We start from the raw sequence: 12,717 nt of genomic DNA, 5'->3' as shown, positions 1-12,717 counted from the left end.
AAATGTCTTCTCCACAGAGGGCTGAAATGTGACTACATGTAGCTGAGACTGGAAGGATTCAAGGAAGAAAAAGCATAATCAGGGTTCCCACACCTTGAGAAAGGTGAAGCAAAGAAATGTGGCTTGCAAATCATCAAGAGCGCATCACAGCTACTCATTAATTACGCATTTTGACTACTTGAAGATCAACCTTTAGACCACTTCCAAGACTTGACTATAGTTTGGTGGACAGAAATAGATATGGGCTTCCAAAATTCTTTCATGCACCCACTTCCAAACAGTGGTTAAAGCTAAACTCTGGTCAGGTATATAAGACACAAACTAATGCAGTTTTGTCTTCATTAACACATCCATTAATTAATTACTTATTTGAATGCAAGCTGCACAAGTCCCTAAATTTGACCTGGTATCAGCATCTTGTAGTCCTTGTACAGCAGAGCTCAGAATAGGAAAGGAAGAAGCAGCACCGGTAACCTATCCCTTCATGTGCTGATAGTAGGAAAAAGCAGAGTATTAGAAGGATGAGCTCATCACTGTGCTGCTTCTTTTTCACTGTCCAGTCCCTCTCAGGCTGGGGATGGGTCCATATTAACCTGGGCCAGATTGAGGGCTGATACACACAGATGCTTTTTGGTGCATTTTTAAAATGTATCCAGAACGCATGTACAATAATTGCCACGTATTCCAATGGCCCTAGTTCACACCAGTGAGGTCAGTTGCAGTGCTTTCAACAAAAGTACAACCTGTTGCAGTTTTTTTTGTTTTTTACCTGAAATGCACATAAAAGAACTGGGACACACATAAGGCACCACTGCCCTAAGATTTTTCAAGTGTCAAAACTACAAAAGGGGAAAAACGCAGTGGAAAGCGCTGAAAATGTAAAAAATGCACCTAAACATGCATGCAAACAGGCATCCAGAATACTGAAATTGTTGCGAGAACCAACCCTTTGGGTATTTTTACCTTTTAGGGCTCATGTACAGTGCAGCTGCTAAACTAACGTTTTGGAGCTGTTCAGTGTTTTTTTTTTTTTTGTTTTTTGTTTTTTTCAGCAGCCCCTGAACTCACCCTAATGTTTTCCTATGTGTCCATGTACGCATCTTCGTTTACAGGCAGTTGAGTTTACAGTCGGTTTTTTTAACGCAACAAACTTGCGTTCAGACGTCTATGTTCTCAGCGTTTCAAACCCAAAACGCTTGTAAACGTGGCAAATCATGTTTATAAGCGTTTGAATTTTTTTTTTTTTAACTCTTCCAGTTCCCAATGCTGTCCAGAGCCTTTTTTTTCATCATGAAAAATGCATGCACAGAGTTTTCAGGGTGCTCAGATGGACAAAACACTGAACACAGGATGTTCCTACCAAACTTGCCACACATTTTAATGACCAATTCACACCTCAGACCTCTCCCACCCTTGGAAACAAAAGATATGTTCATGCCCATTCACAACTCAAATTCTTCATGAAGACCTTCTGCCAGGTGACCTTAATGACTCACTCCACCAGACACCTTTCCCACCCTTGGAAACAAAAGAAATGGTAATGAGCAACTCACACCTAGCTAATGTCAACTGCTGTCTCTGCTTCTACTACTGTGTGTATTTCTCTGAAACAGTCTGAAATAGTTCATAATTTACCACTTTTCACTGCATTCTGGGCATTTGGGAGGTTCTCCTGTGCTTATCTTTAAAAAAAACGCTTCTAAACGCAAACGCGCATGAACGCGTTATGCAAACACGGCTAAACAGACGTTTTTTAACCTACATTTTCCAGCAGTCAGTTTCCATCATTCAGAAACATCCCGTGTACATGGGGCCTTACTGGACTATTCGTTTTTTGTTTTTTTTTTAATTATGTACGGTCTGCTTTAGCGTATGTCTGTGCATATGTTTCTGTTATCCTCAATTTCATTAAAAATTCTAGCAAACCTTTCTGTTCCAGTCCTTATCTTATCCCTATTGTGCTTTAGCAAGCAGAAAACCATCCTAAATCTGATAATGTTTTTTGCCTCATTTAAACAGGTTATTAACTGGCCAGCTCCCGTTTCAAGAAAAGAGAAAATGGAAGAAACTGTTATCAACACTGTGCTTGTAAACCCAGCAATGGAATATTTAGTTGCCTTAACTGACAAAAATGTTATCGCTATCTGGAAAATCTTATAATTGCGAGACTTAAAGAGATGGATGCTTCTCTGGGAATACAAAAACTGTAATTTTTAGGTGCTTTTAGTTCTTTCTTTTTATGTAAAAAAAAAAAAAAATACTGAAAACATTTTATGTTAACATGTTTTTATTTGGTATGTAATATTTTAAAATTTGTTACAATTTAAATGTTTTCATCTTCAATATGTTAACAGTTGGTAAAGGAGGATTTTGTATTCATAACGTTTTTGTTATATTTCATACTTTTTTTTTTTTTCCCCTGTAAATAATAATGTTTTAATTCAGTCAAATGAAATGCCACAACACCTGCAAACATATAAAGCAAACTATGGTTAAGTTCATTTAAATATTACTGAGAATTATTAGCATGGAAAATAAAAAAAAAAGTTTATTTTTCAGATTTGCGTATTCATTTTTTTTTTTTTTTTTTCATTTTATGGATGATTATCCTTGTTCTAATATTTATTGTAAACTTTTCATTCTCATGCAATTACAAAAATGTATATTATTTCTTCCTTAACACATTGTACATTTATATGACACACAGGATACTTCGTCAAATGGTCTTGGATTCCTAAACCACCTACTTTGTCTCTTATCCTCCCCCTCTCTATTTTTATTTCTCTCGCCTCACCACTCCCCCGATTCAAATGTTAACACCTTTTCTCCTTTCTCTGTTTAGATGGAATCTCCCTAGACTTGAGTTCTTTACTTCCACCACAGGCAGAAGGAAAGAAAATTGCTTGATTTCTCCATTAACACAGTCCGTGTTGATGTAGGAATACTACCCGCAGTGCTATTGTGTTCTACAGCAAGGAGCCTTCCCTGCCAGCAGAACACAATGATCACTGCTGGTGTCTAGCTGCCAGCAGTAATCACATGCAAAAAAAATCTGACAGGTTGGTTATACTGAAGTCGATCAATTGTACAACCAGTCTGCCAATACATGAATTTTGTCCGGTCCCTGCTGAAATGGCTAAGATTTGATCCATCTATGATTGACTAAAGACCTATACAAAAAAAACATGCAGCAGAGATGGGGACAGGTGCAGACAGAGAATGACGTACATGTCAAATGAGAAAACAATTCAAAATAAAATAGGAAGACATTACCAAATATTGAGATGTCAACCGGAATGACCTGCATGGTAAAATTGCAGATAATGGAACAGGCAGGTTGGATTCAGAAAGAAGCTGAAAACCTAGTAAGGAAGTATACAAAACATATAGATTGGGACGTGCGTTCCCAAGGAAAGATGTCCACCAACCACACCAAACCGTGCTCATTAGTGCTCATTCCACATCCTTCCTCTCCCTCATTTCTTAAATCTTTATACATTTATTGTTCAATACCTCTATAACAATCACTATTACCAAATTTTAATTGTTTTAATCTCATACTATGAATGCAACAAATGAGGAATAATAAAATGAAATCTTTCTGATTATTATTATTACTGAGTAGTGTCACTTTTGATGCTTAACGCCAATCTCTGGCCTTGGGCTCCCCCCTTTGGCGCAGTTTTACAATTTAGATATATTCCTACTACACTGTATAACAATAAAGGTCTGTTGCCAAGATCTGTTCAATTGCCTGAGTGTGTGACCACAATTACACAATTTTGCTCAAAACAAATCAATCTCTTTTCTGTGTTGAACAAAACGTGTTTTGTTTTTTTTATAAAAAGTACTCTACAATTATTAAATCTATGATCAATTTATTACTAAAGTATTAGTTTTAGAAATATATGCTGGATAGTAGGAACTTTTGAAGGAAACCTCAAGTATCACTGGGTGTACCCGTTTCCGCTGCACTCCTCCTAAGGAAGAAAAAATCGGCTATCAGCTTTGGTTGACCTCCCGCACTTGTTGGGGACCCTTGGACTTGCACACGTCCTACTAGCACCTCAAACTGGTCTTTCCTGGTCTTCTTCAGAAAGCCAGATGAGCCATTGTAGACTCCTACAGAAACTTACACACCCTGTCCAAGACTTCATATTAAACATGAAGCATTCCTTCCACTGTGGAACAAAATACTTTCTTGTATTAAGAGAGGTATAGACTCCAGAAGGAGAGAGAGAGATATGTCATTTTTGCCCCTGTACAAATCATTAGTTACACCTCATCTGGAATATGCAGTTCAGTTTTTGGCACCAATTCACAAAAAGGATATCCAGGAACTGGAGAAAGTACAGAGAAGGGCAACCAAACTGATGAGAGGCATGGAGGAGCTCAGCTATGAGGAAAGATTAGAGGAACTGAATTTATTCTCTCTTGAGATTAAGGGGGGATTATGATCAACATGTATAACTACATAGGTGGTCCATATAGTGAACTTGGCCTAGAGATTCACTTTAAGGTCACCACAAAGGACAAGGGGGCACTCTTTATATCTGGAGGAAAACATAAGGAAATGACGGGCACAAGGCAGTTATCTCGTTCTGGGAGGACGCTATATGATGTCCTCCCACTCTAACTGCGCGTGTGCGCCGATCGCTGGTGAGCTGTGTCCCTGGGACACAGCGGATCACCGACCAATGGAAAGAGCCGAAGACGTCAGCTCTGTCATGTGCTCAGCTGTGTCCAATCACAGCTGATCACATGTAAATAAGGAAAGCTCATGAGGAGAGTAGAGCCTGTAATCAGTATTCCTCAGAGGGGACATGTATACTGATCATCAGGGCATTGATGATCAGTGTAGCCCCAGCTGTGCCACCTGTCAGTGCCATATCAGTGCCCATCTGAGCTGCCTTTCAGTGCCACCTATCAATGCCATCATGCACAAGAAATCTGCGCTTGCACAGGTGCGCTGAGGGGCTCTGTCAGGACCCAAAAGCCAGGCAGAGCAGTTCGGCACATCTGTGCACGTGCCATAATGACGCTATTGGAGAGGGGTGGACAACAAATGCACAGGGGACTGATGTTCTTCTTTAAAATACTTAGATATAGGAACATTTATCATGATAAAAATTACTTAAACACAGCCAAGGTACTGTTCATTAGCAAAAAAAATGTATGTATTTATTTAATGTATTACTGTAGCACCCTCCTAGTTTAGAATTGGTTGCTAGGCAAATTTAGTTTAGCTCCTCTGCAGGGGTGGATTGCTTAGGGCTTCTCAGTGTTTCATTGGCTCTGTTACTTCCCCTTGTATTCTAGAGGATTCTAAAACATAGTGGGAGGAAGGACAGTCTGCAGCCTGAATATTTATGGGATTCCAGCCAATCCATGGGGAGGTGTGCCCAGAAGGTGTAGGAGAGCCCATAAATAACCTGAGGCCTGAGCAGCTGGGTGCAGATCTGCTGTAGGAGACCCCTGTTGAGGGGCTGTGCCCCTGGGGCAGAAGTCAGTGATGAGGCCAGCCTGAAAACACTAATGTCCCAGCTAGGCTTAGCTGGGGGGCCTATTTGCAAAGCCAGTCCAAGGCTCAGGTGAGAGCCAGGAGGAAGCTGTGGGAGACATCCCAAATTGTCCAGAGGTGATGTGAGCCTACATCTCCCTCATTAGGAAGGGCCAGGTGGATATTGGCAGGAGGCAACCAATGATCCTGGAGGCAAAGTGAGTTCAAGACCCCAGTGCTGCAAGTGTAACAGTGTGGTGCTTTGAGACTCTGGGAAGAGCACAGGTCACAGACAGCTTAGAGATCCTGTTGAACTATACTTTGAAGGTTCGGTCAGGAGTTGTGTAGTACCACCAGCAGTTGTGCAAGCTTGGGAGTTGTGCAGACAAAAGTTGTGCAAAACCACCAGGAGTTGTGCAGAGGAGCCAGAAGTGAAGCAGTCCTCAAGTTGTTCACGTTTTGTAGTTTCGGGGGTATCTCATGCTCCCCATCCCTATACAGGTTTGTTGTTTCCTAATTAAAAACACAAAAAGAAACCCTTAGACTGATCTATGAGCCGGAGGAAGAATGCCAGAAATGCTGTGTGCCTGGCTGTGTGTGTAAGGGGGAAATACGACTTAATACACCAGCGGCTCTTTAGGGGTTGAGCTACAATAATAAAAACAATTTCAAACACAGCCAAAAAGGTATTGTTCATTAGCAAAATGATTTATGTGTTTGTTATCTAGCTACAATTTTTAGGCTGTACAGTAAATTGCAGCAACCCAACAGCTCTTGCAGAGTGAAAAATAGCAAAGACACTATAGGCATATTTGGTGTAAAATATTTAGAAAATTTACACTAACCATTTTACTGATATTTGGCTGCTGATGGGTTGAATTTTTTTTTTGTAGGTGGCAGAATTCCCAGGTAATACAACTAGTTAGGCGACATTCCACTATGGCCAATTGTGAATCCTGTGCAGCAAAGCTGGAAATCCTTACTAAACTAATAGAAAGACAAAGAGTTGGCTCTCTATCTCTATTCTCTTTTATTTTTTCAAAATGATTATTTTGGGTGATACATGTCTGAGTGTTTGTGAAGCTCTCAATTGTGGAAGAGTAATTATTGATGCTTCTCCCCACAAAATAATTACTCTTCCACAATTGAGAGCTTCACAAACACTCAGACACATATCACCGGAAATAATAATTTTGAAAAAATAAAAGAGAATAGAGATAGAGAGCCAACAATTTGTCTGAGCCGACCTTAGACAAAACCTTCATTTAAAATAGTCAGAAAGACTTAGCAACCAGCAACTGTTGGGACAATAAACACTTTGGTCAAGACAAAGAATGCATAGTGGTCAGCATTACTGAAATACACAACACAATATAGAGAATAGAATAGTTTACATAATGTAGAGTATGTAAACCCAACATTTCAAATTCCTGATATGTGCCTGCTGTACCACGTACTTGTATGAAAAAGGATCCTGTTATCTTTGTATTGCTTCCTTTGTGTGAAATCCCTGGTGTTCCTGCCAGTCCCTCTGCTTTTCTATTATAAACTGACCACACTAGGCAGGAAAACACAGCATGTTCAGTTCTCTAGCTGTGAGGGGAACTCAGCCTGCTCTCCTCCAATGATCAGATTTGTCCCCCTTCACACAGCCACTCACTGGGAAGATTAGTGTGCTGCTGTTTCTCCTCCCCCAGCTTTCTAAGCCCCTTATGCAGAACACAGGGAATGTGATCACTTCTAAAAAAGGAAAAAAGGTATTTATACATTTTTTATACCTATACACAAATATTTTGCCTTACATTTCTATTTTAAACTGAACGGGTTGTTTGATAAGGTGAGGATTTACATACGTATACTGTATGTTAATGCATAATACAACATATGGGGAGAATTTGCAGTGCATGCGCAGCTACTCCGAATTCACCTCACACAGTGATGTACAGTGATGATATGTCATAGTGCCTAGTATATTGCTGGTCTGGGGATGAAAAATATCTTGGGCCAGTGATAGAAAAACTGTTTGGCCTCAGTGGTTACCAGGAGGAAAAAACGACCACCATCTGTGGTGAATGGTTTGAAAAAATCTATTTGTCAGTGGGAGGACAAATGTCCCGAGCGTTGGTGATCAGTGCTGCTGTCAGTGTTCAGAGGCAAGGAAAATGTCTCATCAGCGGGAAAAACAAATTAGTGTTCACTTGGAGGGGGAGGAGGGGCATTGGTGCTAATTGGGGAGCAAAGGGAGTAGTGATGCTCTGGGGTGGTAGTGGGGTGGGTTGGTCTTTAGTGGGGGTCAGGGGTGGGCACCATTGCTCAGTGGTGGTAGCCAGAACATTGGTCCTCAATGGAAGGTTAGGGGTGGGAATTGGTACTCAGGGGTAGTAGTGGGTGCCATTAGTATTCAGTGGGCGGTCGGAGAGGGCACTAGGGTTGCCACTTCATCCCTTTAAAACTGAACACATAATAATTACACAGGTTCTGTGACCAGGGGCGGACTGACAACTCATGGGGCCCCCAGGCAATAGGGGATCATGGGGCCCCTGTGTCCTTGCCCAAACTCAAAAAAGCCTATGAAATAGGTACCAGGGGCATTTCATGGGGCCCCCTACTGACCCCGGGCCCTCGGGCAGTGCCTGAGTTTCCAAATGGTCTGTGACTGATTAAGGTGGTAATTAAAATGACTGAGTGCCTTACCTGCATTAAATAGCTTCAAAACCTGTGTAATTAATATGTGTTCGGTTTTAACCACTTTAGGACCACCCCATAGCAGATGTACAGAGGATATAAAAAGTCTACACACCCCTGTTAAAATGTCAGGTTTCTGTGATGTAAAAAATGAGACAAAGATAAATAATTTCAGAACTTTTTCCACCTTTAATGTGACCTATAAACTGTACAACTCAGTTGAACAACAAACTGAAATCTTTTAGGTAGAGGGAAGTGAAAATAAAAAACTAAAGTAATATGGTTGGTGTGCACACCCTTAAACTAATACTTTGTTGAAGCACCTTTGGATTTTATTCCAGCACTCAGTCTTTTGGGGTATGAGTCTATCAGCATGGCACATCTTGACTTGGCAATATTTGCCCACTCTTCCTCGCAAAAGCACTCCAAATCTGTCACATTGCGAGGGCATCTCCTGTGCACACTCCTTTTCAGATCACCCCACAGATTTTCAATTGGATTCAGGTCTGGGCTCTGGCTGGGCCATTCCAAATTTTTAATCTTCTTCTGGTGAAGCCATTCCTTTGTTGATTTGGATGTATGCTTTGGGTCGTTGTTATGCTGAAAGATGAAGTTCCTCTTCATGTTCAGCTTTCTAGCAGAAGCCTGAAGGTTTTGTGCCAATATTGACTGGTATTTGGATCTGTTCATAATTCCCTCAACTTGACTAAGGCCCCAGTTCCATCTGATGAAAAACAGCCCCAAAGCATGATGCTGCCACCACCATGCTTCACTGTGGGTATGGTGTTCTTTTGGTGATGTGCAGTGTTGTTTTTGCGCCAAACATATCTTTAGAAATTATGGCCAAAAAGGTCAACCTTGCTTTAATCAGACCAGAACACATTTTCCCACATGCTTTTGGGAGACTTCAGATGTGTTTTTGCAAAATTTAGCTGAGCTTGGATGTTTTTCTTTGTAAGAAAAGGCTTCCGTCTTGCCACTCTACCCCATAGCCCAGACATATGAAGAATACGGGAGATTGTTGTCACATTTACCACACAGACAGTACTTGCCAGATATTCCTGCAGCTCCTTTAATGTTGCTGTAGACCTCTTGGCATCCTCCCAGACCAGTTTTCTTCTCGTCTTTTCATCAATTTTGGAGGGACGTCCAGTTCTTGGTAATGTCACTGTTGTGTCATATTTTCTCCACTTGATGATGACTGTCTTCACTGTGTTCCATGGTATATCTAATGCCTTAGAAATTATTTTGTACCCTTCTCCTGACTGATACCTTTTAACAATGAGAGCCCTCTGATGCTTTGGAAGTTCTCTGCAGACCATGGCTTTTGCTGTAGGATGCGACTAAGAAAATGTCAGGAACAGGGGCGGACTGACAACTCATGGGGCCCCCAGGCAATAGGGGATTATCGGGCCCCTGTGTCCTTGCCCAAACTCAAAAGAGCCTATGAAAAAGGTACCAGGGGCATCTCATGGGGCCCCCTACTGATCCCGGGCCCTCGGGAAGTGCCCGAGTTTCCAAATGGTCAGTCCGCCCCTGGTCAGGAAAGATCTAATAGAACAGCTGAACTTTATTTGGGGTTAATCAGAGGCACTTTAACCTCCCTGGAGGTATTCCCGAGTGTAGCTCGGGGTAAAGTTTCAGAACCACAAGCGGTAACCCTGAGCTACACTCGGGAATACCTTGCAGCGCTTCTCCGGGATCTCTTCTTCACTTACCTTGTCCTGCGCTCCTGCAATGTCCCTCCTGCAGTGTCCCCGGCAATATCCTGCCGGCATCCATCTTCTGGGTTCCGTTCCCTGCGGACGTACGGGGACGGAAAGGCGGGAAATTTAAAAATGTGAAAAAGTGACATTCACTAAATACACTAAAATCACATAGTAAACATTACTGTATCAAAGCTTTTCACATACATTTTGTCCCTAGTGCTTTGTCCTGTGTCCTGCCTGGATTTTTACTGTTCTTTCTGCCTGGAAACTGAGAAATGTCCATGACGTCCAAAAAGCGTCCCTTTAGGTCAAAAGCGGTTTTAGACCAGCTAGAGAACAGCGATAGTAAATCAGAACCACTTGCAGAATTGAGTGATTATGATTCGTGGGGAAATTTGTCATCATTATATATATATATCATATATTATTATTATATTATTATTTTTTATGATTATTTATTAAATTATAATTTATGATTTTGTGTTTCAAATTTTAACATACCCTAGATGTTTACTAGACTCTTGTTCGGACAGATTTCAGTGAGTTATTCCTAAAAATTACAGGCCTACAATAAAAAAAATACTTATTTCCATGCAAAAAAAGTACCGCTTTGAGGACAGAAATACAGACATAATCAGACCACTAGGGAGGTTAAATAATGGCAGGTGTGTATTAACTCCTATTCAACATGATTTTGAAAGTGATTGCTTAATTCTGAACACAGCTACATCAGCAGTTATAAGAGGGTGTGCACACTTATGTAACCACATTATTTTAGTATTTTATGTTCACTCCCCCCCTAAAAGATTTCGGTTTGTTTTTCAATCTCCCAGTATGTGTCAGTCCCCGGGGCAGACAGTCTCAATTACACTGGTGGTGAGGGGCGAAGCAGGCAGGGGGATCTGTGGCTTGTACAGGGCCCCGGATGGGTGAGATCCCAGCAGTGGGGTGCGGATGTCCCAGTCTATATGCAAAGTGTAAATGGTGTGTCTTACTCTCTCCAGTGGGACAGCTCACCAGACTCTGAACACACAGCAGGGTCCCTCTATCGGCGCTGGGTGCTGTAGTGCCTCCTCCTCTGCTTGGACTGGCTCCACATGTCCCAGTCTTTTCTCCAGCCTCGTGTCTCTCTGTTCTCCCCTTCACTTCCTGCTTCCTCCCCTTCCCAGCGTTCTTTGCTGTGTAGTGGATGAGTCATGAACTTGGCAGAATGCCCAGGTTTTACAAATAGGGGAGAGAGAGGAAGGACTGACTGCTGAACATGTGATTCCTTCTGAATCCTCTTGTACAAGGAGCCTGCTACATTACATATTTTTAGCACTGGTCACTGTATTAGTGTCCTTGGCTCCCACAAAGTGTCAGTTAGTGTAAGTTAGTGTCTGATTGTCCACTGCAATATCACAGTCCCACTATAAGTTGCTGATCGCCACTATTACTAGTATAATAAAAATTCTAGTATATAAACCGCCATTTGTAGACACTATGACTTTTGCGCAAACCAATCAATACATGCTTATTGGGATTCTTTTACCAAAAATATCTAGCAGAATATATATTGGCGTAAATTTATGAAGAAATGTTATTTTTAATTTTTATTTTAATTGGATATGTGTTATAGCAGAAAGTAAAAAATGTTTTTTTTGTCTTTTTTTGTTTATTGCGTAAAATAAAAACACAGTGGTGATCAAATAGCATAAAAAGAAAGCTCTATCTGTGGTAAAAAATGTAATAAATTTCATTTGTGTACAATGTTTTATGACCGTGCAACTGTCAGTTAAATTAGCGCATCGCTGTATCGCAAAAAAGCGCCTGGCCAGGAAGGGGGGGGGGGGGGTAAATCTTCCAGAGGGCAAGTGGCAAAAGGGATGAGGTGGCAACAATGGAGGGAGACCAGGGGCGGACTGACCATTTGGAAACTCAGGCACTGCCCGAGGGCCCGGGGTCAGTAGGGGGCCCCATGAGATGCCCCTGGTACCTTTTTCATAGGCTTTTTTGAGTTTGGGCAAGGACACAGGGGCCCCATGATCCCCTATTGCCTGGGGGCCCCATGAGTTGTCAGTCCGCCCCTGAGGGATACTCATGCTCAGTGGTGGTAGCAAGGTCAGTAGCCCTCAGTAGGGTGTCAGGGGTGGGCAGTGGTGCTGCATGGTGACAGTGAGAAGTATTGGTTCTCACTGGGGAGAGGGGGTGGGCACAGATGCTCAATGGTCATAGTGGGGGGCATTGGTCCTCTGGGGGGGTCAAATGTTGGCAGACTGGGGTCACACCGACCACACTTGCATACAGGGGCTCTGTGTCTGCGTGTTCTCTTTGATAAAGTTTTGGGGTGACAAGTGAAGACACAGCGAAGAGCTCTAGCAGGGAAGTGCTACTCGTGACGTGTCACGTGGTGCCAGTGCCGGGAGTTCCAGGAAGTAGTCATGTGACTACGCTGTGTCCAACATGTCGGCGCCCAGTGGAGGGGGAGAGGAGTGTGCCCGGTTGGGGAGATGTGTCTCGGGTGTCTGGCCACCGATCACCTCCAGTGTCCGATGGAAGGACGTGCTGAGGATCGTACTGATGCTGCACTGCTGGCTGTGTGTCAGCGCCAGGTACATGGACACCCAGCTCGTGTAATGATGACGTATCCTAACTTCTCCATTCTTAGTATGTAGGATGATGTGCCCTGTGTTTATATGAATAGGAGGCATGCTGGGGTGTATGTACAGCTGCATTATAACCTATGTACACGTCTACACAATCCTGTGTGTATGTAATATATATATATATATATATATATATATGTGAATTAATTACAAGTGATTTCCACCTACTTGATTTCCC

General features: G+C 42.1%; 2 protein-coding genes across 3 annotated transcripts in view; both read left to right on the top strand.

Moving 5' to 3' along the window:
- Nucleotides 1-2,558, top strand: part of LRWD1 (leucine rich repeats and WD repeat domain containing 1) — a 38,032-nt gene extending 35,474 nt beyond the window's left edge. The window contains exon 16 of the mRNA XM_089683740.1: nucleotides 2,020-2,558. Within this exon, the coding sequence (XP_089539866.1) occupies nucleotides 2,020-2,160 (141 nt within the window). The 3' untranslated portion in view covers nucleotides 2,161-2,558. The remainder of the gene's footprint in view (nucleotides 1-2,019) is intronic.
- Nucleotides 2,559-12,321: 9,763 nt separating this feature from the next.
- Nucleotides 12,322-12,717, top strand: part of NAGPA (N-acetylglucosamine-1-phosphodiester alpha-N-acetylglucosaminidase) — a 51,200-nt gene continuing 50,804 nt past the window's right edge. For both annotated transcript variants that reach the window (XM_089683738.1, XM_089683739.1), the window contains exon 1: nucleotides 12,322-12,485. In XM_089683738.1, coding sequence (XP_089539864.1) covers nucleotides 12,337-12,485 — 149 coding nt within the window. In that variant the 5' untranslated portion in view covers nucleotides 12,322-12,336. The remainder of the gene's footprint in view (nucleotides 12,486-12,717) is intronic.

Source organism: Staurois parvus, unplaced genomic scaffold (assembly GCF_062004578.1).
Source record: "Staurois parvus isolate SC_StPar_1 unplaced genomic scaffold, SC_StPar_1.0 ptg000321l, whole genome shotgun sequence".
Lineage (NCBI taxonomy): Eukaryota > Metazoa > Chordata > Amphibia > Anura > Ranidae > Staurois > Staurois parvus.
This window is presented reverse-complemented; position numbering and strand designations above follow the sequence as displayed.